This window comes from Columba livia, chromosome 9 (assembly GCF_036013475.1).
Source record: "Columba livia isolate bColLiv1 breed racing homer chromosome 9, bColLiv1.pat.W.v2, whole genome shotgun sequence".
NCBI lineage: Eukaryota > Metazoa > Chordata > Aves > Columbiformes > Columbidae > Columba > Columba livia.
Window position 1 is genome coordinate 12,432,318 of NC_088610.1, and position 26,341 is coordinate 12,458,658.

General features: G+C 39.2%; 1 protein-coding gene across 3 annotated transcripts in view; it reads right to left on the reverse strand.

The window, feature by feature from the left end:
• Nucleotides 1-26,341, reverse strand: part of FNDC3B (fibronectin type III domain containing 3B) — a 194,860-nt gene that overhangs the window by 4,896 nt on the left and 163,623 nt on the right. For all 3 annotated transcript variants that reach the window (XM_065073843.1, XM_065073842.1, XM_065073841.1), the window contains exons 23-25: nucleotides 20,276-20,488; nucleotides 7,902-8,068; nucleotides 4,442-4,569 (exon numbers count right to left, since the gene is read on the reverse strand). In XM_065073843.1, the coding sequence (XP_064929915.1) occupies nucleotides 4,442-4,569; nucleotides 7,902-8,068; nucleotides 20,276-20,488 (508 nt within the window). The remainder of the gene's footprint in view (nucleotides 1-4,441; nucleotides 4,570-7,901; nucleotides 8,069-20,275; nucleotides 20,489-26,341) is intronic.

Sequence of the window (26,341 nt, forward strand, 5' to 3'; positions counted from 1 at the left end):
CGAATACAATAAATTCGTACCATACATCTCCGTGATCAACCACAGACATTCACTGTTGCCTTTCTTGTCGTCTTTGCTTGTCTTCCCAATGCCAATGAGAAGTGAGTCACTAAGTTACAATAATATAGTAACTTCATGGAAAACAAAACTGCAAGTGCTGTAGCGGTCCACAGAAATAACGCAAAGGTTCAAATATCTGTTTGCAGAGTTCCTCATCCCAAGAACGGCTCTGCTACTCTACTTTCCAATGGCAATTCTATTTCTAACACCCAACTGTTGAGGGCAACTGTCCTCCACTTACTCCACCATCAATGCTACATCTTCTAGGTGGTTAATACTTCAGTTTACTCCCAAATATAAATGACCATGCAAAGAAAAGATGCAGGCATTTGGCATGTAAATGTAGGTTCAGCAAATAGTTAAAAAAGGATGTGTTCTTCCACAGGACCAGAGTCAGAATTCTTCTACTTTGAAGACTTACCTCACTCCCATTTCTTTAGATTCTGAGACAGCATAACTCAAAGCATCTATCCTTTCAAAACAGGTGTAAGCAAGGTATGTTTTCTGGTGCTGTTGTAATTATTGATTTCATTTCAAAATGCATGATCAGAGGAGCTCTATATGCCTGTGGCATAACTGAACCTTTGCAACCACTATGACCACTTCTAAACCAAAATGAAAATCCAGTAAAATCCAAATAATGACATTTAAGGAAAATTTTACAATCTAAGCTTCATAAATTACATTTAACAGACACTAGGTATGAGATACATACAACCTGTCTTTGCATTGAAAAAACCTGTCTAGTTAATTGGGTTTTTCACTTGTTTTGTTCTGTCAGAGTGGTGAACACCAGTGTAACTGGAACCTAAGTTCAGCTAAATCAAGGACTAGCATCTTCATTACAGTCTAATAAGTAGAGATGACCAAGTTAACTCAAGCCAGCTGTCAACAGGACTGTCTGGCCTTTTTCTGAGAAGTGAGAGAGGAGGGCATCTTCAAAGAAAGTTTGAAAAACAGTCAAATTACACTGAATACAAGAATTAAAATCCACTTTATAATGATAAAGACAAAACATTTCCTGCACAAGAACCAGGAAGGTGGTGGAAATTGTCCTGCCTTCAATACTTGAATGAGTATTTAGCATGAGTGGACCTATGTCCTCTCTCAGCAACAGGGAAACAAATTCTTGTGCTTAATTATTGTTCACTTTTGGCAGTAGCTTCTGTATTGTCCCAGCTGCCTGCAGGGAGCACCCAGCAACACGACTGGTTCCAGCTCCATTTTGCCTCCAATAGCATCTGCGGGACCAGGCTAAGCCAGCGTGGGATGTCCTCAGCACAGAGATACACCCTTGCCTGGGAACACAGTTACACTCTGTGAATGGACTTCATGTATGCAGAGTAAAAAAAAATCATCTGACAATTATGCATAAGGTCTTTAAAAATATTAAACCAAATATGACTGTATAAAGCAGCATACTTTTTTATTTGTATCACATTATGCTTTGGTGGCCAACAAGTCAAAGTAAAGTGGCTATCCAATTTATCACTTTAGGTTCCTAAATACAGCTTTTCTGCTTAGGTGCCTAAGAATATAATAAAAACATGATGAGTTTTTTGCCTGGCTCCCTCCATGAAAATATCATCACAAGTAATAAACTGCTGCTGAAGCCTCTTACCGCATTTGATGCTATCGATCAAGCCAGACAGCTCAGAGAATTCCTGTAGGCAAGTATTTCTCAATTTCACCAGTGTCATTAAGTAATTCCAAATCCCCTCTATCTGCTCCAAATAATAAAAATGACAGCCACAATTGCCCTATTAGCAACACACTGGAAAGTTTAAGATTACCTTACCTGGCTGTTGCACTCCATTGCAATGACCAGGGTATTTAATAATTAATAAAAGCCTATTTTGCATGGCAATAAGAAGATCAAGAATCAGAGACTGGTTAAAATCTATTTAGAACACATGCCCACTTGAAAGGTTTAATTTCTTCTAATTCATCTGACAGATTTCTCTGTAAGAAACTGGTTATTATTTTAACCAGACTCAAAACTAGTTAAAACTGCTCAAGGCCTTGCTTTAAATAGTTGCCTTTAAACTGCTCCAAATAACGTGATCTATTGAGAGCATTACAGATTTGTAACAGAGAAGCAGCTTTATATGTTCATTAGTTGAAAAGTTTCAATTTTAAAGTAATTTTAAAACTGGAGTTTTATTCTATGAAACTCTTCTCATCTGCATTTGGGCTGGTGTAAAACATGTGACAGAACAGAGAGAACTGTCCTGGAGGGTGAGCGAAGGTGAAAGCATCTGAGGATGAGCGACCCTACATGTGATATGAGGTCCTGCATAGCCCATAAATAGCTTGAAATAGCTATTTGTTGCATTTATTTCCATGCCAGAGTGACATAAAAAATTACTTCATGCCACTATTTTGCTCCTTCTTATCCAACTATACTATCCCTGGTTCACGCAAAATACAGTAGCGACTGCTGTAGAAACTCCAGTCACTTATGACACCGTTCTTTCTCATGGGTGTATTTAATAGCCTGAAAATCTACAATATTTTTCATTTGCGCAACCCTTTAAAACAATTTGCAGAACTTTTCTAATATAATATGGCCCCTGAGATACATATGCTGGATATATATGTCATTTGCAGGGAACAAAACAGATTTAAAAGTAAATTTAGGAGCTGGAGTTAAAACGTAATAAACATATCACTAAAATTACTTTTCAGCTAAAGAGTAGCAAGTGATCACAGGCATGCCACAGTGAAGGTGAAGTGAAACGCATTGGCCAGAAAAGTCACTGAAAGATGTTTATATATTTTATCTCCTATTCATATAATAGGAGCTAAGAGCATGCACACATCTACTGCAGCTCAGCTCATAAGCAGTAAGTCCATGATGTGGCCCAGGGCCGAGAAGACACCCTCACTTGTAACAAAGAGAAATCACTTTCATTAGTGAAACTGATTTCTGAGGCTGTGAAACAGCAGAACTCTCTTTGTTTCCCACAGCCGGTTATCAGCCAGCCCAACTACAGAAGTCACAGTGTCAGCTTTGAGCATCCCTGCCAGGAGCTACTTCTGGTGAGTCACTTGTGAAAAACTCAAGCAAAACACCCCTCTGCAGGGTCATGCTTCTTGAGAAATGAAGACTTTCAACTTAAGGCCCTGAAGGTACTTTTTATTCCCTTTATTGCTGGGCTTTTTCATACCACAATTTCTTGACTGCAAGGATTAAGCCATCACCTGCCTTAAAGGAACATGAAGCCTGCCCAGTTCTCCCCAGGGACACCCAGAACATCTGAAGCACTGAAGCTAAGCCTAAGAAAGCTGTGCGTGGATATTACACATCAAGGCTACTTTGTAAATCAAGCAACAGCAAAATGGGCCCACTTATCCACTTACCACTTACGTTATGAGGCCAACACAGTACACAGAGGTTTTATTACCTATACTAGCACCAAAAATGTTTCCTGACAAAAACAATAGTTAGGTTTCTGAATCTTTAGCATCCACATGAATTGTCTTGCATTTATTTATGTTATTTTTGATAATTCATTTATTTGCAGTGATGCTCAAAAACAGACTGAAGAAGAGCAAAGACAGTTGCAAAGTACTACCTTACTCACTTTTTTAAGAATTCAGTTTAAGGTTCAACATTTCTCATGCCCTAATCTGGACTTATTTGGAATGACAATGAAAGAAAGGACAGGGAGAGGACAGGGCACAAATGAAGTGCACTGTAAATCACGCCATCAGAGGTGTGACAGATGAAATAAAAGATCTAGCTGTGAATGAGTTGTTCTGTTTCAGGTGCTCTGGGGAAACATCCCCATGTGACCTCCAATCATGACAGACAAGGAAAAAAGAATCAGCCATATTTCATTCATTTATTTCCACGGCACAAGAATAGACACAGTTTTTTGTAGGGCAGCTGATATGTAGTAGTTTACACACCTGTGCATCCAAACCTTAGACAGGGATGGGATGGCTGAACAAACCAATTAAAAGTTGGGTACTTGACCGAAACCCTTGATGAATGGACTTGGAATTGGCTTAGTGAACAAAGAAGATAATTTGCCTACTTCATCTTCTCATCTTCAGACAATGGTTAGCACTAGCCAGTTGGGAAAAAAGTGTGGGTGGGCAGAACTGTAACTTTTCAAAGGTTACTTCAGTTCAAAATAGTGATTAACTATGGACAGAATGCACATCACTCCATTAAGATGAGGATGCTCTATATACCCCCTGGGGAAAAACCCAACCTATTACAGCCCTTGTTTTTGACTTAGTGTTTACCATAGTTCATGACACACTACCATAGGCTGCAATTCAATACAGTAAGAAAGAAGCAGCACAGTGTTCAAAAACATTTCCATTATATCATCAATTTAGCATTATTAAAATGAAACTGTTTTCCTACCTGCTTGTATTCAGATTCTCTCCCAACCAGTACCTGCAGAGTGTAACTAACAGGATCTCCCTTGATGGGTGGGACCATTTCCCAGGTAATTTCACAGGCGTTTCCTCCCAACTGTGTCACTCGAGGGGCTACAATAAAATTAGACATGTTAACCTTTAATTAAAGACTGCGTTGAAATCTTGTTCATTTTATGCACATTGTAATATATACGAGAACATTTTTAAAAGAGAACTTCAGGACATCACAGGGTTAGTAGCACATAATCTGGACTCTATGTGGCTAAAAATCAAATCGCTATCACCACTGGATGAAAGAAGTAAAACTGCTGGATTTTTAAGGCACTCAAAAGTCACATTTATTTCAGGACAGTCTTGTGTGATTAAGCAGTTCAGGATTTTTGCGGTATTAATTACAACTGCTGCTCATAGAAACTGGGGTGAAATTTAGAGCTGATTAACAAGCTCTGAAGAAATTTAATGTGGAACCCAGATCACTTCCTCAAGACAGCGAGCTGTTGGAGCATCTCTCATCTATCTGCTCTGCGAGCCACTAGAAAGAGGGAGTGGATATGGTAAAAAACTCCAAACTTTCAAAATTCAATTGCAACACTGTGTACTGATCTTTTCAAAGCAGAAGCCAATGCACGAATTACGCTGGCACAAATAAAAGCAGTAACTGCCTGAAGGTTTGAGCAAACACCTGTGCCAGTGGAGATACCTGCATTTTCCTCCCATCCTATGCGTCATTGAAAAAGAGAAACAATATCATACACTTTATTTGGGAAAAACAGCAGGAGAAACGTGAGAAAGGAAGCTAAATAATCTTCTGTATTAGAGATGAAGTTGAACCTAAGAAGCAAAAGTACAAGTTTAATTTTAAAGACTTGGACTAGTATCTAATTCTGAGCCTGACACTAAGGTGGTCAGACCTGCTGTTTCTAGGCAGGCTTAGACTAGTGATTCCACTAAAACTCTACAGAAATTCAATTTGCCAGCTGTTACGATGCTGCTGTCCTTGGGAGAGGATCTCTCACCAGCTGAAAGCCAAAAGTCACCAAAGTATGCCCGACAGCAAGCTCACGGGTGAGCCGAGCAGCATGTTTATATGTACAACTAAGCATCTGTCACAAGAAGGCATCAAAACAACTTCAACAGCACCAGGGTCCACCAGCCTCTTGACGAGGCAAAGCGAGCAAGCATATGAGGAGAAAAAATAAAATAAAATAACAATAATAAAAATACATATACACACACACACACACATATATACACACATACATATACACACACACACATATATATACATATCAGGGAGAAAAAAAACAGTGCTAAACACTTTACCAAGCATTTAACATGTGCACGTGCAAGGACATGAGCTTGTTAAAGGTAATACAGATTCCCAACCCTACGAAAACAAGCAACAGGATAGTCTATCAAAGAAAGAGATGCTGCTGCTGCATACATTACACAAATTTAGACTAATTCATTGCCACCCAAGAGGAATAGAGGAATCATACATGGACCGAAATGTAATCAATATCCATTTGGTTCCCTCTGCACGTCTGCCTGTGTTGAGAGACTGATAATAGATGCCTTAATCTCAGCTGACAACAACATTCTCAATTATTTTCCCTCCTCCTTCCATCCCTCACCCTGACACATGAAGATTTTTGTCTGACACTTAGAAAACGCTGCCATTTGCTGTTTTAGGGTTGGTATCACTAAGTGTGTAACTGGGATACTTTATAGGAGAATAAACAGGTGCTTCTGATACACAAAGAAGTGTAGTAAGTTTATCACCTACGTTCCTTTGTATTGCTCTGAATGTGGAAGGGAATCAACACCACCATTTTGCCTCAACAGATCTCTTTTCCCTATAGCATTACCTCCCTGCAGCTCTGCTAACTAGTGCCGTTTTTGTTGTGCCCTTTTCTCTGTAAAAGCCGGTATTTCGTCATGTACCTGTGGTCCCAGCCCACGCACAACCCGGTATTTCCACCATATCTTAACTGCTTGACATTCAGTCCAGAGCATGAGTCATACTTAACAGGAACTAAACTGGCAGGCAGGGAGTTCAAAACAAAAACTTAGGTGAGATCCGAATTTAATAAAATGGATTTCTAGCCAACAAAACGAAAAAGTGACTACAATGCATGCCGGCATCCCTTTGCTAGTTTTATCCACTTAGAGCAGCTGAGACAAGCAACAGCAACATGGACTCAGCATCCATGAGTGACAGGTGCCTGTGTCTCGGCACTCGGACAACATGGAGATGCTGAAGCTGTGAAGCACATTGTCCTTGCTACCCTCACCTACACTAGCCTGGACCACCCAGTGTGAGCTCCCTTCACTTTCCTGGGTGGTGTTATCTTAGGAATCAGGATAATTCACTGATGGGTATTTTTACCCTTGAACTTGACACTAAGTACATACAGATATCTCCTTCCAGAAACAGCACTGAAGCAAATGGCAAAACCCAGGGGATATCCAGATAAAAACAAAGGCGGGATTCTCACATATTTTAGGGTAATGAAGCCAATCTCCTGATGTTCTCTCTGTGCTTGAGACTTGTTCTTGCTGGGGGTGATTCAGAGCAGCCAACCCGGGAACCAAGGAAATTACACCCCAGCAGTGTTTTCCCCTCTCTAAATCTTTGATCATGAATGGTATGAAATCACCAAAGCTAGATTTTAAATACAGCCGAACAAATGAAACCTCTGACAACTTAACAGCTGCTGTTCCTCACAGTAAATGGTACTGCTTGGCAAAGGAGTTTTCAGCACACAGGAGAAAACAGTGCATCTGATTTCAGCTCAGTTTATCTCGCAGCCGATTCAGTGAATCTGCTGCCTTTGTAACACTTCTCCTTGGAAGGAAGGAGCAAAATTACTTTGGCCAAAAATTTAGAGTTAAAGACTTTTCATTATAAAACTTAATTTAATTAGGCCTTTTGTTCTTCTAGGGGAACACATGCTAAGTGAGATAAAGAATTAATGCTTTATGTATGTGAAATATCATTACTAATTTTATATATTAAAGGAAAAATAAACTCTGAAGTGCTATGCTGAACATCACCTACACAACACCTGCAACTTTACTAATGCTTAAGTTGGTATGTACACATGTATACTAAAGCTGTTACACCCCTCACTGGAGTGCTGCAGTATCCAGAGCAATCCCTTGCTAACCATTATTGTTAGCAGCAGCATTTTAACAGTTTATGTACAACAACAGTGGCTGGTATCATATTTATATTGTTCGCATGTTTTTTGGATGATAATATAGCTTCCCACCATAATGTAACTAACCTCACAATTCACAAAAATGTACAAGCAGCAGAAACTGATTTTCCTGTGATTTCATACTTATGTTAATTCTTACAAACTCACTGCATACTTACCAGTTACTTAAATAATTACATGTTTCTTATGCATATGTAAAAACAAAAAAGTATGACATACCTTTGATAGCAGGTGGGACTGACTTAGTTGTGCAGAAAGTACAGACTTCTGAGAAAGGTCCCTCCCCTGCATCATTGACCGCCTGTATTCTGAATGAGTAACAAGTGGATTCTGTCAGCCTCTGTATCTTGTACGTGTGACTTGGTCCCCTATAAATGGGAATAAACCTGGAAGGAATAAAAACGAGAGCATGTAATTAGACTGGAGTGGCACTGACGTTTCTGGCTATTACACGTATCAGCACAAAGTACTCGTATTGGGAAAACTGGCACAATGTGCTTTGTAGAGCTGTTAAAGGCAAGTATAAAAATGACACATTATTAACACACTAACAATGGTTAGCAGGTTAGGGAGAGCAGTAGTTCATTGTCCCTTTGGCAGCTACTACTTACCTTGCAAAATGGTTATGTGAATTATCAGGAAAAACATCTGTAAATGCATTTCCTACTACCTGGCAATAAAAACTGGCTCAACCTGTACTCCGCTACAATACACTGTGTGCAGGGCTGGTTTAAAAGTATATTTAAAAGCAGATTAATACTTTGAATATTTTATTGCTTGATTTGGACTGTATTCACACATTAAGACCCAAAGAACACATCTTACACTCATCATGTCATCTTAAGACAGAGTATTTAAATCAGAACACATGGACTGCACAATACATGTGTAATTTATTACACACTTCCCAGTTTTGAAGAGTTGACAGACTGAAGACAGCCAAACAGCAGAGATGGAAACAAATTCAGAGAGAATACGTGAGGGGGACAAGGAGGATGGAAAAGGACGCCAGCCCAGGAGCTCTGCGGGACGCCTGTGCTGGCAGCTCTGCTCGTGTGCAGGCTGAGAATGAGACACGGCACTGAAGAAGCAACTTCCGAAATCATTCCATTGGCAATACCAAATATCAGCACATACCAACTTGTCAAACAACGTAATGAAGAACAAAATCAATGTCAATTAAACTAGAAAATAAAAAAAAGGGAAAAAGATGGGAGGGGAGGGGAAGAAAAAGAAAAACGTACAGGTTCCTAGAGAGAATCTAACTTCTGTTTTCAATTGTTTGACTCACACAAATGCTTTTCAGTAATAGTCATATGTTATCAAACAATTTCTAAGAGACCCTGAGCCCTGGGTGCTGAGCAGAATGGTAGTGAAGCACCCAGCATCTGGCATCAACCTGCTTTGTCCCCACTAGGGAAACAAGGTCTTGCAATAGTCCTGAATCTGGAGAACATAAAATTCACAGTGGAGGAACACACAGGTTTGTGTTTTGTTTTATGATCTAGTACACTTCTTCAAATATCTTAACCATTTCAACCAATTTGAAATTACCAGGAAGCCAACAAAGAGACTTGTTTTTGACCTGTGAATCTAGGTGCTTGCTTTATCCCGGATAATAAGTCCTTTGGCTTTGCATGAGACACACAGTATAACCAATTTGAGTGTTTCAAAGAAACCAGGTCTGTCATTAGCTCTCAGGGACAGAAATCAATTCATATTACATTATGATTGAAATCCACAGAAGTACAAACAGAGATCAAGAATCATCTGTAATAAAAATAAATGTTCCGGTAATTTAAATTGCTGGAAATGTACTCTGAGGACTAATGTGACTTCCTACACCCACAGAGTTTTAGTGAGCCCCTCACCTTGATTGGAAATCAAAGATCTATGCCCACAAGTTTAAGAGATTTTAGAAACAATTTCCAAAGACGATTTTTCTTTTCACCCTAATGCTTACACAGTTCTAAAGACTGACTGCTGCTCCATATTTTTGAGGCTCACGTAAGCAGCTACGGCACATTTCAAAAGTCTACCACAGACCCGTACTCATGGAATAAAATTTCTTGGGATTCACTGCACGATGAACAAAGCACACGTATTTAGGACAGCAATTAGACTGAAAAGACAAGATTACTTCATCTCTCCCTTTCCAGTTCTTGTAGCGCAATCAGGCAGCTGGCTCAGACACCACTGCAGTGCTCACAGCAGTGCCGAGACTTGTCTCTGACCCTGATCCAAGGGGAACAGATAGCAAAAAAATGCAATGCAGTATTTTAGACTAATGCCCTCTTTCTAATCCTCAGTGAAGCAAGGTAAGCAAGGAAGGATAAATCCACCTTAGCAGCTACCACACAAGCACACCCATACCCCAGTCTGGGTTTACAATACACTTGCTAGACATATTTATATGGTGAATACCAATGCCTTAGTTCTAAAATCACACTTTCACCTTTTGAGTATGATTAATGTTACATGACACAGAAAAAGTGATCTGGGAAAACACTTGAGCTCCTTCTGTCATTTGGAAATTGAATTAATACTCCCATCCGGTTTCTACCTCCACCACTTTTTACTTTGCTATCTCTTTCTCACAAAACATCTGTAATGAAAGCAAAAACTATCACAGAAAAGCTTGCATACATGTTCAATACACAAGACTGCAATGGAATCACACTTAAAACTCTGAGATTCAATCATCTTTGAAGAAAGAAGGCTTCCAATTTTGGAAGAAGAAAGGCTAATTACCAAGTCAATCAAATTAAATTGCTGTTAGGCTTTACTATGACAGTACTGCTCTGTAATTGTGTTTGAAGATACAGATCATGATGTAAAAAAACACAGTGAAGATGAAACATTTCAATTCCAACATACTAGTGATTTTTTGATAATGTATTATTTTCATCATGTATAAAGTAGGTACTTTATACTCCACCAGGATTATTTCTGTTGTTTTTAAAAATAGTGTAGTTATTTGCTGTAGATGGCTATAGACTTGGAGACTTACCCTAGATTTATTTTCAGTTTCGCAGGTCTTCTGCTGAAGAACCACAATGAACTTAAATTTGAACCAGTCAGTGCGATTGCACGTTGCTACTGTGATGTCTGCATATATTAAAAATTGTCTAAAGAAAGACAGTTTGTACATATCATTGTAAGCTGATTTTTTAAATCTAAAGATAGTTTTAAAAGCACAAACATGAGCCCTATTTATCTTTGCCTTCTTTACAAGCCTGACATTGTTCACTGTGCTTTATCCAGGCTGTGTTCCACGCATTTTCTTAAGAACCAGTCAGCTTTGAGCTTGTTTGCAAGGACTTAATCTCTTAATGCCTTTAAAACTTGACTTAACCTGCATATAGAAAAGCTCTCATGTTTTCTATCTCCCTTTCACCTTCTTCCAGCCTCTACTCCATTCTCCATCTGAACACAGAGAATGAGTTTTCCTTCTCAGATGCTGTGGGATGGTCATTAACAAAGTACAGCATGAAAAATCTTTCTGGCTTTTCACAGTGACAGCTGAAGTACACTGGGAGGGGCGACATTTTCCTGCATCCCACTTGACTTACCTAACAGAGCTTTACATCCTTCATAAAATGAATGTGAGAAGAAACACAACATGCTCATTCTCCAGCCTCTACCTGCTCAGACCACTCCTGTGAATCTCTGAAACATGATAATAAGCACCAAAAATTTTTCAATTCCAAGAGGTTTGCCCAGTTGAATTTAGAAGACTGTATACCTTAAATCTGTACCCTGTCTTTGAAAAAGAAGACCTCTGTGGGTTAATGGCATTCTCAATACAGTTGCATTATGTTTTTCTAAAAAGTCTGCACCATCCACAAGTAAATCTGTATTATTCAAATGTAACATGTTGTGGTGTTGCCTCACCTCTCCAGTAAAGTAACAGCAGAAAAGGAAAATAAAGAAACTTTCTCCAGGGAAGTACACACTCCCCAGAGATAACTTCCCCCCTCAGTTCACTTGAGCAACCCCAATTATCCCCTTCCCAGACAGGTCGGTCACAGATTATTCATTTACTTACACACAGTGGAGGAGAGAGAACACAATGTCCTAGAATGATTGTTTGGGAGAGACCACTGCTGTTAGTTTTTCATCAATACTTTTTTCTTTATCAGCGAAGATCTTCTTGGAAATGTTTTATGTTGCAGCTATCTTGTTTCCTCCACTCCAGTCACTTCCAGTCAAGCGCAGGAATATGAATGTACTCGCTCTACCTGTGCTCATTAGTTCTCAGCACATTTTAATCAGCAGGTTCCCTTTCATACTGCTGGGTTTTGTTTACATTTTTAGTAACCTGTTTGTCCTTAGAACAATTCAATTTGAAAGAAAATCTATCATACGGCACTAAGTAAGACAGCAATCTTGAGCCAAGTACAAAGGCTAAAATAGCCATGTAGAAGATTCTGTTACTGCCTCCCAAAAAGATGTGGTGAACTGCCACATTTCTGGCTGGAGAGAAATCATTAACACAGCACTGGTCTGACCTGGCGACCTGAGGCTTCATTTCAGCGTACACAGGCAACTGCAGAATCAGAAACCAAAGTACATTAATTTCACAAACCAACAGCTCTTTTAATACTATTACTGCAACATCTCTTATCTGCACAATTATATCGCCCATCTACTTTTTTACACCATGCCTCTATTTTAAGGAACATTATCAAACACTCACTGATTATTGTGATTTTCTTTCCCCACCAGCAGCTCCCTACATTCCAACATGCCAACCAGCAAAGCAAAGCTTCATAACAAAAGCATCTAATCCATCCCTCAAGATGGAGAACATCCTTTTTTTGAAGCACCTGAAGAGAGAGAACGCTGCCCAGCCCCTCTGCTGGGCCCAGCTTCTCAGCAGTTACTGCATCTGCACTTCATTTCACAAACTCAGCTCCGATCCCTGAAGACCACAGTGCTCCAGTACGTCCCTATCTCCAGCAATGCCAGCAAGGCCAGTGCTCCCATCGTCATGTTCTGCGTGTTGAAATCTGCCTGCATCCCAATCACTCCTGCTCCCAGCCAGAGCAGATCGGGAGGTTTAACACCTCTTGGCTTCCTGTTGAAGCTTGCTCCTGCTGATTCAAGAAAAAGTGTCATTAATCTCCACTGACCCTAGACGCCAGAAGTAGAATACAATTAACTCACTAAAAGAGGAACGATGAGAAAAGACTTTGGCAGAGGAGCCCTGAAGCCAAGAGCTAAGTAGAAAGTATGAAGAACTAATTAATACCTCCCACAATGTGCTCACTTACCCTTCCCCAGCCATGAACACCTTGAGATCTCCGTCTGATCCACACCTTGAGTATAGAGTGGTCTTTTATTCAGTTAAACTGGCAGAAATACAGGAGTAAAGTCACTGCACAAGTTTTTCATCTCTGCTATATTTAAAATCTTCAGCTTAAAGAGACAAGCTGCCCATTGGCAGCATTCCCCATTCTCATACCCCAGTAGCAGGCTGACCCAAACTTTTCAGGGCTGCTGGCTGAATGGTAGCTTTGGGGCACCTCTCCAAGCCACATTTTGTCATCTCCTTTGGCAGGTAGGTGCTGAGGGAAGGCAAACACCTGGGCAGGGGTTCCCAAAAGAGTTTTGTGCTCCCCAACCTCCCCCAACCCCACCCTCCAGTCCTAACTTGAGGTGTGGCTGAAACATGTCTTGGTCCCTCTGATCTGAAGATCTGTTTTCTAGGAGATATCTTTTGGAAAGCTTATAATGTATGCTTGTTCATAGTATGGTCAAAAATTAACCTCCACAATGCACTGTCAATAGAGTTTTTGTTTATAGGCATAATAATAACAGGACCCACCGAAGGAGGCAATTTTTCCTTCCTCATACTTAGAAAAGCAAAACTAAGTAGAGCGTGGAAAAAGACAGGGAGAGAAGTGATAATAGTCAGATGAGAAGAGTTTTGTTTTCTTCACTTAATCACCTAGCACATTTGCAGGCTAGACAAAGAGTACTTGCAGCAGAAAACCAATTTTTAGCTTGCTTCTACTAGATCATCTTTCATCTGCTGTTGAGTTTGATCACATAATCCATATTTACTACAGATATTCACTTGTCAGATGCCTGGAATTACTGAAAATGAAGATACTTAACCTACAGAAGCTCCTACATAGCAAGAATTATATTTTTTGGAAGGAGCTTCTGGGCACATTCAAGAGGAATGGAAGAAAGGTCAGCAAATTGCCTGACATGATTCCTGTGTGCAGACAGATGAGAGGCCAACGAACAGACAGGAAGAACAATGCTGAGCACAGCTTAATGTGAACTAACAGCATCTGAATGAAAGATCTGGGAGAAATTAGGGAGAGCATCCAGTGGCCTGTTGAAACTATACAGTCAAGAAGAACTAGATTACTAGGCTGCTACCAATACCATGGCTTGCAACAGAAATATGTTAATAATTATCCCTAGATATAAATAACAGCGGGCTTAAAAAAGCTACAACCAAAAGAGAGCAAAACACTGTTCAGTAGTAGCAAACTAATGCTCTTGCAGCCACATGCTTTTTATCTTCCCTGTGCAGCATTACAATCCACTTTCCTACTACAGCAGTAACTAACAGTGTCTATGAAACTTAAAATGAAACTCGTTCAGCACATTGTGTTCAGAGCTATTTACTGATTTGGCAGTCTCAGTAATCTGTTTCGGCACAGCTTGCTAAGGAAGCCAAGCATAGTCTCTAGTTTACCAACTTTGGCAAAATCAAGTTGGAATCTACAGTTGAGCTTTTGGAAAAAATGGTCAAAATGTTACTGTTGCTTCAAGCTGAAACCCAATTACCACTTTAGATATTAAATAGTCATTACCCTGATAAGGCATTATTTTTCTTGTGAAGTTGCTAGAGATGTGCACAAAATAGCTTTTGTTATGGTGACAATCTTTGGTCTGGATGCTGCTCTTATTTATGATCTACTGTCTAGAATATTCAGTTACACCTGTGATGTCTGAAGTGCCTACAGATGCACACTAGTCAAAATATAAGAACAAATGGGTTCACTGTGTTTCTATGTTGTTAACTACTAATTTTCCCACCAAACCAGGGATTCTTCGAACACACTTAAGGAAAAGCATCTAATTCTGCATCTCACTAGATTCCTAATACCTGAAACATCTAATCTCAAACATTTAACATGGTTTTCTCACACCTCACTTTGTCGTAAAAGATGATGCACACAGTTAACTCATCTCTACTAAAAATGTTGTTTTACTCCTGTTTCTAGGAACAAAGATGGAATACGTTAACAAGTTAAGCTGTTTACACTTAGAACAGTCCTTCCTTTTTTTCATACTGCAAAGCCCCACGTATCCATTCAGAATACTCTAAATAGAAGTATCATTACTGTTAATAGCAATACTCATCTACACAATGCAACAGTATGGAGGGAAGTGTCTGAAAGACTTTTCTGAACATTAACTTTCTATTTAGCCTGACTTGCAGAATAAGCTGTAGCATGCCATATGTCTTGCCGCTAATTCTTAATTTCCTTTCATCATTGTTTTACCCACCATGAAAATGATTTTTCCTGCAGGTTTTGCAAGGATACGGTAATGTATCTCATTTTATATTTTAATAGAATTTCACAAGCCAGTAGGCTTGATACATACCAGTAATTGCTGCTAAAATGGGTGTAAATTGTCTTGATCAAATCATGAGTGCAAACAATTTTTTAATCAGACTGCTTGAAACTTGCAGAAACCAGATAATGATTATGCTAGTCATCAGGCAAAGGCAGAAACTTACTCCTCTGTGTTTCTCCTCTACCTTCCTTCACGTTAATGCACAGCAAACATATGTGGCAAGGTTCATACATGTGACCACGTCCTAACACAGAGACCATACTTGGCATTACCTTTCTGCAAAGACTCAGATCAAACCATCGGATACAACATTCCATTTCTACAGCCATGGAAATGGCATTGGACACTCTGACAGACGGTCTCCTTGTTCTGGAAAAATGGGAAGACAGTGTATTCTCCTACGTACAACCTGAGCATGCCTAGGCAGACAAGGTTGCCAGTACCACCGGATGAAGAAGACAGAAGGGTGGCAGAATCACTGGAAGAGCCAGGAACTTCCTACATGGAGCCTTTCTGCAGAAAAAAATGAGCCCATCTACATCTCTGCACTGGCTTTATTGTTCAAAGCACATTTTCATTTTCCTTGGAAACCACCTCCTGGCAAGTGCTTTTGGTTACTCTCACCTTGGAAAATATCAGTGTAGATTTTTATAATATACTTTACGCTCTTTGTTACAGGCAGTGACATAGCTCACCGCACAACTGCAACGACAGTACTACCGGGAGCACCACTAACATCTGGGTTAGCAGGCATGGAAGCTGATGGGGTGATACATCTCGCTTGGAAAAATGGAAAATCTTACTTGTCTCCCCTGCTCATATTCAGGCTCCAAAGGTTCCACTCACTTCTTACCAAAGAGGAGCAAGGAAGGACAACCTGAGCCCTGAAAGGCAACCGAGTCCCTGCCAAGCTCCCAGCTCAGATGTCCTCTGCTGCCTGCACCAAGACAACAGGCACCACTGGAAAGAGGGATGTGAGGGGTGATGCCTACCGAAATACATGTTCAAGTTAAGGTAAAATTCTCCAAGTAGAAGAAATTAATTTAAAGGACTGTGCTATCTGTTGACAAATGTTATTGCTTCCTTGGAGTCACTAGAAGTTTCCAGGACTACATCAATGTCTGTGACCTTTGGGACATTCATAGCCTAAGAAGAAAGATGATGTTTTCACAATGACTGCGCCAATTAATATTTATAGTCATTAGGCAAGTTCTATTTTGTGATCAATTTTTCATTTATATTGAAGAATAATATGGCAAGCATATACACTTTAGCAAAATATTTTAAAACAGTGTAGTACCCACATAAATGATCTTTCATATGCTATGAAAGGGAAATACCACTGTTTATCAAGTGATAACAGGTCATAACTCATTTCTTCAGTAAATAATCATAACAAAAGCAATTACAGTTTAGAATGCCAGTAAATACCATCTCTTACAATTCACTTACAAAAAGGCTCTTAAGAACTGTCGATGATGCTTTGTAGATATTCTTAAAGAATATGTCTAATTTGCTTCTCAGCCAACCTTACCAACGATTATCCCTTAAAGTACAATTATAAATATTTTGATTCTATATACACACAAAAATCACAGAGTTCACCTCAAATGCAACATAAGTTTACTGCAACATGTAAAAGAACTACGAGCAACTGACAAATGACTCACTAATAATGTACTTGCCAATTCTCTCTTTCAGACTGGATTTTGTAAGCATTGTAAGACACTAAGAGGTACTAATTAGTTGTAGGAACAAATAAAGACTAATTACCAGTACAGAAAAAAAAAAAAAAATCAGAAGCATTACTATAATTAAGTTCATTTGTTTCACTTGAAGAGAAAAAAAATCCATAGTATTCTGGAAAAGAGCGCAACTTGATTAACATGATTTGCTTGATGTTACCAGAGTTAGGAAATTAAGTCACAACGGTTAGCTTATTTAAAAAAGAAATACATTCTATAGTCTCCTTTACATAAAGGTTAACTACTCTCAACTAACATTCCCATGTATTGTGCTTTCTAGAAACAGATTTTTTCTTAATTTCCAGTTAATGCTACACATAATTGAAAGGACAAGAGATGCTAATTTGATCTTCCCAAATGTCACACGGAAGAGCAAATGAGAGCTAAAGCAATTTCATTGCTGCCGTGCATACCTCTTCAGGTCCCTACATTAATCAGTGACATGAGACTTCCAAGTATTCAGGTTCACAGGTCTTGCAATCAATGAAACATTTAGTCTCCAACAACTGGCCTGTTACACCTCATTACAGCACGGAAAAGTTAAAAACAATCCTTAATGACCAAGACATATTCAAGAGCACAAGCTGACTAACACTGCACAAAACTGGAGCTGTATCCTTACAAGAAGGCCATTAAAGCTAACAGGGTTTGAATTTGACTCACTGACAATTTCCTTTTTTTAAAAGAAAACACTCATCTTTGTTTGTGAAAATGCTTCATCAGCATTTTAAAGCTAACTCTTCTCATAAAACTCACCAGTGAGCAACATTAAAATAAACAAACTGCATGCCCAGATTGCCTGAAGAAGTGAAAATTGTAATACTGAGTTGAGGGATATCAATATAGCACAGATGAAAGTAATTTCAGATGACTCACAGAAGACAGTAACAACACCTTTCGAAAGACTAAGGGTATGACAGAGGTTAATTCTGAGTTATCCATGTTTACACCACAGCCTCTTCCCCTGCTCTGGTTCTATTTCTAAACAGAGAGGATACCATGGAACCTTCCCACAAGTCTTTCAAAACATAAAAGATTCCACAATATCCTTCTAAATAATTTATTCAGTGTCATTTTTCAGCAGAGACTGGCATTTTTTCCATTAGGTGTCCACAGTTTATGTACGTCAGTCTGCTACAGCACAGCACAATTAAAGAGGCCAGTGATGCTCCAAGAACTGTATCCCAACATTTTTCACAATCATACACACGACTGAGTAACCCCTCAGTCACGATGGGGTTTATTTTATGGGAATGACCTAAGATAAGACCTCCTACCTCTGCAACTAACTGCTGTTTGTACTAATTCATGTGTGGGCTGCCATTGCCTGTTCATTAGGAATGACAGCTCTCCTGAATGTACAAAACTTTGCTGCTGTATCCTTTCAGGAATGTCTCTCATTGTGATCAAAACACACAATGGGGAGCAAAAAGGGACTGTCGGAGAGGGAACAAATAAACAGATCTTATTGCCGAGACCTGCCAGCTCCAACTGTTCTCAAACCGTGCATCCATTCCACTCCTGTGCTCACGCTGGTACGTGCTTCATCGGCCAGAGGGCTCAGGGCTATGGCTCATTTCAGGGATTATCTGAACTAGTTACTACTAAATCCAACCGCCAAAGGAAGCCATTTCATGCAAGGACTCCATTCAGGCAGGAGACAAGCAGTGGAATGTAGATGAGTAGCTTCTCCACATCTTTGGGAGCTCACGTGGACTATAAGCCAAACTTACACACAAAAATCACAGAGTAAAAAGCAGAGTTAAAAGTTGAAATTTCTCCCAGTTAACAGCTCTTAAGATAGCCTTTGCAGTGGGAAAGGTTTGTGTAAAAGCAAAGGAAGATACTAAAGCCTTGTGCCAAAAGCAAAGGGGAAAAAGCTTCCCTTCTCTGCTGCCAGGTAACATAATGTATTTTATTTTTACAGGGAAACATTATTTCCTCCAACATAAAACCAGATTTAAAACCATTTATAGATCTTCACCATCCTACCCGCAGTGCTACATGAAAGCAAACAAAAGAAGCCTGTTGGATGTCTCTTTAGAGCTGACTTGATCACACGCTGCCGCAGGTGATGGGCTCCTGCCAAGCACCATGGCACCCTAAAGAAACTGTTTTTATCAGTCCGACTTTCAAATGGGCATTTATATTCATTGGACACCTCTCAGTATTAATACAGGGGAGCATGTACCCTCTCTGCATCAGTACAGTTGAGACACTGAGAGGTATTTAGGCATTATTCATGGTGGTTTTATTACTTAAAATCAGAGCTTTTGGGCCAGATCTTCAGCTGGCATAAACTCAGCACAGCTCTATTTAAATTGAAGGAATTGTGCTAATTTACACCGAATTACGAGCCATTCTGAAGGTCTCTAAGGATTATCTACTCGATACATCAGTTATTTTACCTAATTAAACTAGTTAAAAGTGTTTCTTTGTAAATTATGAGCCATCTATGATATTTATTCATTGAAGAGCTCAGACTGTTAGGCAATACTCACATATTGTCTTTCTTTCCTTCCCGTTTTTCTACTGAATGTGTCTCACTGCAACTTCGGAGATGCATTATCTAATCTTCCTAGAAAAAGTTTGCCTGGGAAAATACTTCTCACTGAGAACTGACTGTTTAATGTTCATTTTTGTGTTTTTCAAACATCAAAAGCTCTCATGGCTTTGAAGAAAATTTTAGGGAAGTGAAACATGGTGGATGAGCTCTTCTGCATTCCTATTCTGTAATTACTGTGTAGCTACCAAGCTCATGCCAAGCTTGTATTTTCTAATGCTCCAAACTATTACAGCTGTAAAATCCTGACCATCATGTTGCCCAAAATCACCTGTTCTGTTCAGTTTTGCCTCTCCTAGACCTCTGATTTTGTAACTGTTTGTTTTATTAATACACACAACATGTTGGGTGCAATACCTTTGTTCTGTATATACCAAAGGGTAAAGCACTATGACCATAAAACTCGGTATTAACTTTTATTGGCAGAGGGAGCAGGCTTTTGCTAAAATTTCAACAGTAATAGCATTGATTTTGGTTGTTCTATAATAACCGTAACAGCTCTGTTATATAATTTGTTCGGTTAGACTATAGGCATAGAAAACCTACTAGAACAGCATTTCACATACACTTATATACACATCAGCAAAACAACATTTTTCTCACTGTGATTAACAACTGTGTTATGATGAACCAGAATTAATTTTCATTAACCAGAGGAAAATATTAATCTCACTTACCTTTTATTTCTGTCTTCTATCTGCAAGATATAGACCATGTCATCGGTAGCGTGAAGCTTGGAACTGCTGTCTCCCCATTTCAGCTTCAGGCTCTGAGGACCTGCTGCAGCACACTCTAACCGAGGAGGCAAGGGTGGTAATGGCCTGGTTTTTGCTTTAATAAAGTGGCTAAATGGTCCAGCTCCAATTTCATTGACAGCTTGGATCCTGATCCTAAAAACAAAGAACAAAAAGGTAAATGTTAAATATAACACTTTCACAAGGTTCTTGGTATAGGTAAGTCTCAAGAAACAAAACAGCCTCCTGGGCCTGACTGCGACTAGCAACCTGGCAAATGAAAAATTCTGCAAATTTAACAAGTATTATAATCCTGTTTATCTTGTAAGAAGTGCAGAAGTGAGAAGGTTTGGCTGAGCAATGTCAGAACCTGGCAGCAGTCCCTTTAACTGCATGAACGAGGGACAACAGCTCAGACACAACTGACACCTGGAAAACATAATGTTTGTAATTATGAGTAAATAAAATGCAGAAGTGTGTTGTGGTTTTCTATCAAAGGTCACAAACTACTTTAAGGTGAAATCATTAAGTGAAAGCATTGGTGTAGCTGCCACGAAACCTACCTCCATTTTGGCAAATACCCAGAGAAAAGTATTATTTTCCTGTGTGCAACATCTCAAAAAGCACACTATTAAAGCACGAAATTCTACTGGGAAGAGCTAACCGAGAATGTTAAACCCATAAACCTTCCACAGGCCTTCCACAAACTGCGGAAATATTAACCATCAGTGACCTACCTATTAGAATAAATAGAAGTTGGACTCCTGTCATTTTCACAAGATGCAAAAAAGTTCTTGAGACATTTGAATCACATTCAGAAGAAGAGAAAAGCAGCTCATCTCCCTAGATTTAATTTGGAAAGACTCTTAAGACTGATCCAGTCTTCTAAATTCTGTTTCTTTCTTAAGATAATGACTCTTGGCTTCTGTTTTGTCACCCTCCTGTATCTGTCTGTACCTTATTTTAATAATTCGCACAGTGAGAATCTGTTTATAGGAATGAGGGAAGACTAATAGTCTCTTACTATGGTAACATGAACAACAACATCATAACAAAAATGTGAAATATGCATTTCAAAAGAGCTTTCAGGACTTTAAATATGAGATTCTATATAAATAGAAATATTGGCACAGACAAGCCTGAAAGGTTTCAAAAGTTTGTTAAATCAAAATGAAAATAAGAGAAAGCAGGAATGGGCAAACTAATCAGTGTTTTTAGATAGATGAGCCTAAATTAGATGGCTCACAGATGCCACTGACTTTGAAAATCCCGTGTACAGCAGTCTACTATTTTCTCATGGGAAAAGACTCTCTACAAGAAGTGTTGCTGCTCCTCAAAACTATCAGCCATGAAGCCACAACTCCCTGGGGAAGGTGATGGGGGAGAAGGGAGAAGAACAAAACCTGCTGTACCTCTGTGGCTGCCTGCTTGGAGAAATTAGAAGAGAAACAGAACTCTCTTTGGTTGGCAAAGCTACTTACTTTGATTGATGTATATAAAGTGATGTAAGTTCATACAAACAACATATGAAAAATGACTGCTTTGAACAGCATGTTTTCAGCTCTATCATTAGAAAAAGATTAGGCAGAGTTAAAACAATAGCAAAAAACCCTTCAGAGAACATTATTTAAAAAAATTACCTCAAAACATATTTTCTGCAATTTCAAGAACAGAAATAATTAAGTAATTAATAAACATATTGAAAAATAATAGAGCCTTATTTACTCATTAGGCAGCTAAAGTAATCATACGCTGTAGGAATGCACTGTGTTCACACTGTCATGTAAAAGTGTGGTTAAACCTTTGCTTATTGACCTAATAATTAACAAGGGTAAAGTATTGTGTGGTGTGGAGCTGCATTTTCCTTTCAATCTTCCTTTCAGTTTCAGGAAATGCATCCTGACCACCCTACAACATTTATGCAAGGGTGATTTCACCCTCTTCCTCCAAAATGGTAGGAAAAAGTTCTAGTGGGAGCTGCTTCTACAACTGCTGCATAACAGCATTTGATACAAAAAGAACCATAGGCTTTTCCAGTATTGTAAGTGAAATCAATATAGGCACTGATTTAATTTCATGTTATGCTATTGTTTGCTTCAGATTGAAAAGTAATTATATTAATATTTAATGGTCTTTCAGTACAAAAAAACCTGCCTGAATTTCCACTAAATTAGCATATGCACATAAACTCTAACAGCTACACTACAAAATGCTACTACTGTTTTTGTAGCTTGATTATAGCAACATGATCTAGAGCACACAGCCTTTGTTTGTTTGTTTTATTTTGTATTATCCAAAATCACAGAAACAACAAAGCCTCTCCTGTCCTCACGCACTCTCTCTTCAATTCACTTCCAAATGGCAGCTACCACGCCTGAAAACAAGCAGTGACTGAAACCCATCTCTTTCAAATAGCACATCGCATTTCCTGAGGATAAGCTGATTTTTATGTATGTGCATGAACATATATCTGCATTTACCTGTCTTCCCTTTGACAGGTATTTGCACAAGGTAAATATGTGTCTCTTCTCTCATCTGTTGTTGCTTTCATCTGCTGCATGGTGTCCTTGCTCCCACCTTCTGACACGCACAGATACGCACGCACCCCCCACCACCTCTGACTTCAGAGCACAGTAAGACCGGGTGGCACATCTGTAGTGGTAACTTCCACAATTAAGTGGAAACCAATTACTGTTTACAGAACTGATACTGGGAAAAATCAATTTCTAATTAACATCTTTACTTCTGTGTAAAAGTGGTATATAGACATGAAGAAATATTTGCAATAAAACCACCCCCTGAATTCCTTTGAACTTTTTCACTAATGGTTTCTCGGTTAAAAGACCCCAAACACCATCTTGGAAAAGTGGTTTTAAAATGTGACAATTTGAAAGTTTGTTGTTGTCTTTCTGGTTTTGGTGTTTTTGGTTTTAAATGTAAAGACTACATTTAGGGATAGTACCTAATTCTGCAGACTCTGGACCAATAATATTTTTATTCATACTGACATTTTCCCACTGCATCTTTTAAACATGTAGAAAAAAAATAAACCAGACCAGGCAAATTTAGAAATCATTAAAAGATCTTTAACAGACCATTCTATCTTAGAAGATTCTTGACCCAGGAAAATAAACACACTAAACAGGATGCTATTTTCAGTTTGGTCACAAAATCCTTTGTATAGTATTCCAACAAACTGAAAAATCATTTTTTAATTAATCTTGGAGTCTGACATGAGAAGAGTTTGACTCGCCAGTTCCCGTAAGTGGAATGGCACCAGTTGCAATACACATGTCTGTGGAAACCTGTGGGAGTGAAAATGCCACAGACTTGAAAAGGGAGAAGCCCCATGTTCTACTATCATGATCAGCCTGAACGTACCAGGCAGGCAGCAACCACGCACAGCCTGCAGATCCCCGCTCAGACTGCACTCCTCTGGGGCTGGGGCAAGCCTTTGCTTTACACTGTGAAACATAAATTGTGTTTCATAACCCACTTAAGCTTGATCATCCACGTGTATTCTTCTCTCCCCATGTTGGAAGATCTTTCCTTCGATACAGTTTAGAAACTGAAAATGTCTAGAATTTTTATTCCTACAACAAATTAAAATTAAGTGTTGCTACTAAAGCTTAATAAGGCTACTATGTATTTCCATAAACTATGGAACTTCAGAAGAGAGTAAGCATTCTTAAAAATCGGAAGTTGTTTTGTGATGAAATATTCCAACAGTCCAGCACAATTATCGTAACTATGGAAAGTGTTGAGCAAACCTTGGGAAAAGATTGTGTCAGAAAACTGGTATTTCTATTACTGTTGCATACTTATTTATTGTGGAATACTTATTGAATCCCTTTTAGCTACATTAATTCACAGAAAACCAGTCTAAGTATTATTAACCTATAGTCAGATCTTCCAGAGCTTCATGACTGTCAATAAAGTGGAAAGACTGCAGAACTCAGACATATTTCTGCAGCTGCTCACCAGCAGCGATGTTGACATGGTGCTTTTGGGAGGCATCTGCTTTTTGCAACAGCAGCACTGGTCTGTGTCTGACACTGGAGAAGTCCTCTGGAAATCAGCCCTGTGCACGGCAGAGGCACGCCCCAGTTCCTCCTGCCTCGAGTAACACATGTTCTGGGATGTGAATCCTCCCTGTGGCACGCTGGCTGAATTTGCTACTAAAGCACAGAAACCATCAAACTTGTCGGCTTTGAGCCCACCTCCACAAAGAGCCCAGAGCTTGCTCGGTGTGTACTTGAGTTGCTCCGGTACAGCCATTCCCACACAGAATCTGGAAGCAGCAGAGCAATGCCAGACCTAAGCTAACAAGTCCAACGGTGTGGACACACACATACATGCTGTTAGAATCACACTGCTATTCAAAACAACGTCCCATTCCAATTTTGGACTTGATGGATCTGTAATAACCAAGATTTGCTTTCAATTTTGGGTTCCCACAAACAAAAACATTGACAGCGACATTCCAATGCAACTAAAACATATAAGGCCTTTACTGATTTACTTCAAATTCTGCTGAAACTTTGGTAAGAGAGTTCCGAATCTCAACCCCAGCAGCGTTTGCCTTGTTTAGTCTAGGAAAAACAAGGCCTGGAAGAAAACACATTCACTGCTTTTAAACACAGCATGGAATAAACACTTGAGAGACAGAACAGCTAGATGAGTTAAACAAAGACGACACGAAAAGAAAAGCCATTGGTGAACACACTTAGTTGAGATCAGTGATATCCTGAAACACTCTTCTGATTAAAACAGGGAGGGCAAAAAACCCACCACCTTTTAGCATACAGCTTGATAAATGTCTTATCAGGACACAGATGTTCCCTGATGAAAGACAGGTGTCAGGATAGGCTTGAAGAAGAAATATCAATGAAAGAGTTAACAATCGATAGCAAAAACACTTTGACACGTCTATTTTTATTAGCAGAAAAATACTTCAAATTATAGATGAGGTGCTTTTGCAACTCAACTGCAGTCACTTGTCTTCCCTGACAGGTATGAGATGCAAGATTTGGGGGTTTCTTTCTGTTGTTTTATTAAAGAAAAGAGCTTTCATGTATTATTATTAGTCATCCGCTGGTTTGTGCTCTTCACAATATATTTTTTTTTGGTAGGAACTTAGTCTTACAACAATATTTATAACGGTTACAGATAATGCTTGTGCTTTAGCCTTTTCGTTTAGATCAGAGACAAGCAGACTCCTTGACTAAAATTATATGATTTAATATGGTGTTTTTTACAAAATAAAGAAATAAGAGAACAAAAAATCCAGTATGACCTCAGTGTAACAACACTTTCTATGGCAGCAGGAGTAAGAGTTTCATGGACAAGACTGCAGCATGATTGCCTTCATTCCCTATCTCCATTTCCAGGCTTTGAAGACAAGGACATTTTCCTAAAGGAAGGTGTAGACAACCAAGAACCAGCTAAATAAAGAGACTGAAGAAGGAAGACTTCAGTGAAGAACTGAGATGATTGTGTTGCTCATCTCTCACATTTTGCTTTATCTCTTTTGAGTCTTGATTGAACATGTGAGGAGAAACCAGGGAGTACGAGACTGCCTGAAGATGATACTGTTCCCCAGCTAAGTAGCCAGTCAACAGACAAACTCTTCAGCTTCTCATTAGTTTAACTGGGTTTTTGGTTAGCCTTCAATCAGTTGGGTTCCCTGGGTAAGATCGCAGAGCTGATGCAAAGCAGTGAGCGAGAAACAGGGGAGAACACAGAGATGGAGGGAGGTCAGAAGAATGACAAGAACAATCTGAACTGGCTCAAAGAGTTGTGCAGCTTCACTCATATGCAGAGTTTTCAGAAAACACCATAAACAAGCTTAGGCCAACATGGTGCTAGAGGTGCCCCTATCCTCTCCCTCCTTTTCTTTTCTCTCTACCCATTTACAAGGTAAAAAACACAATTAGTTTTCAAGAAGACCAGTTTTCCCAGTCTGGAATGACATGATAGCACTCTGCTGGCACAAAGGAGGGGACAGCA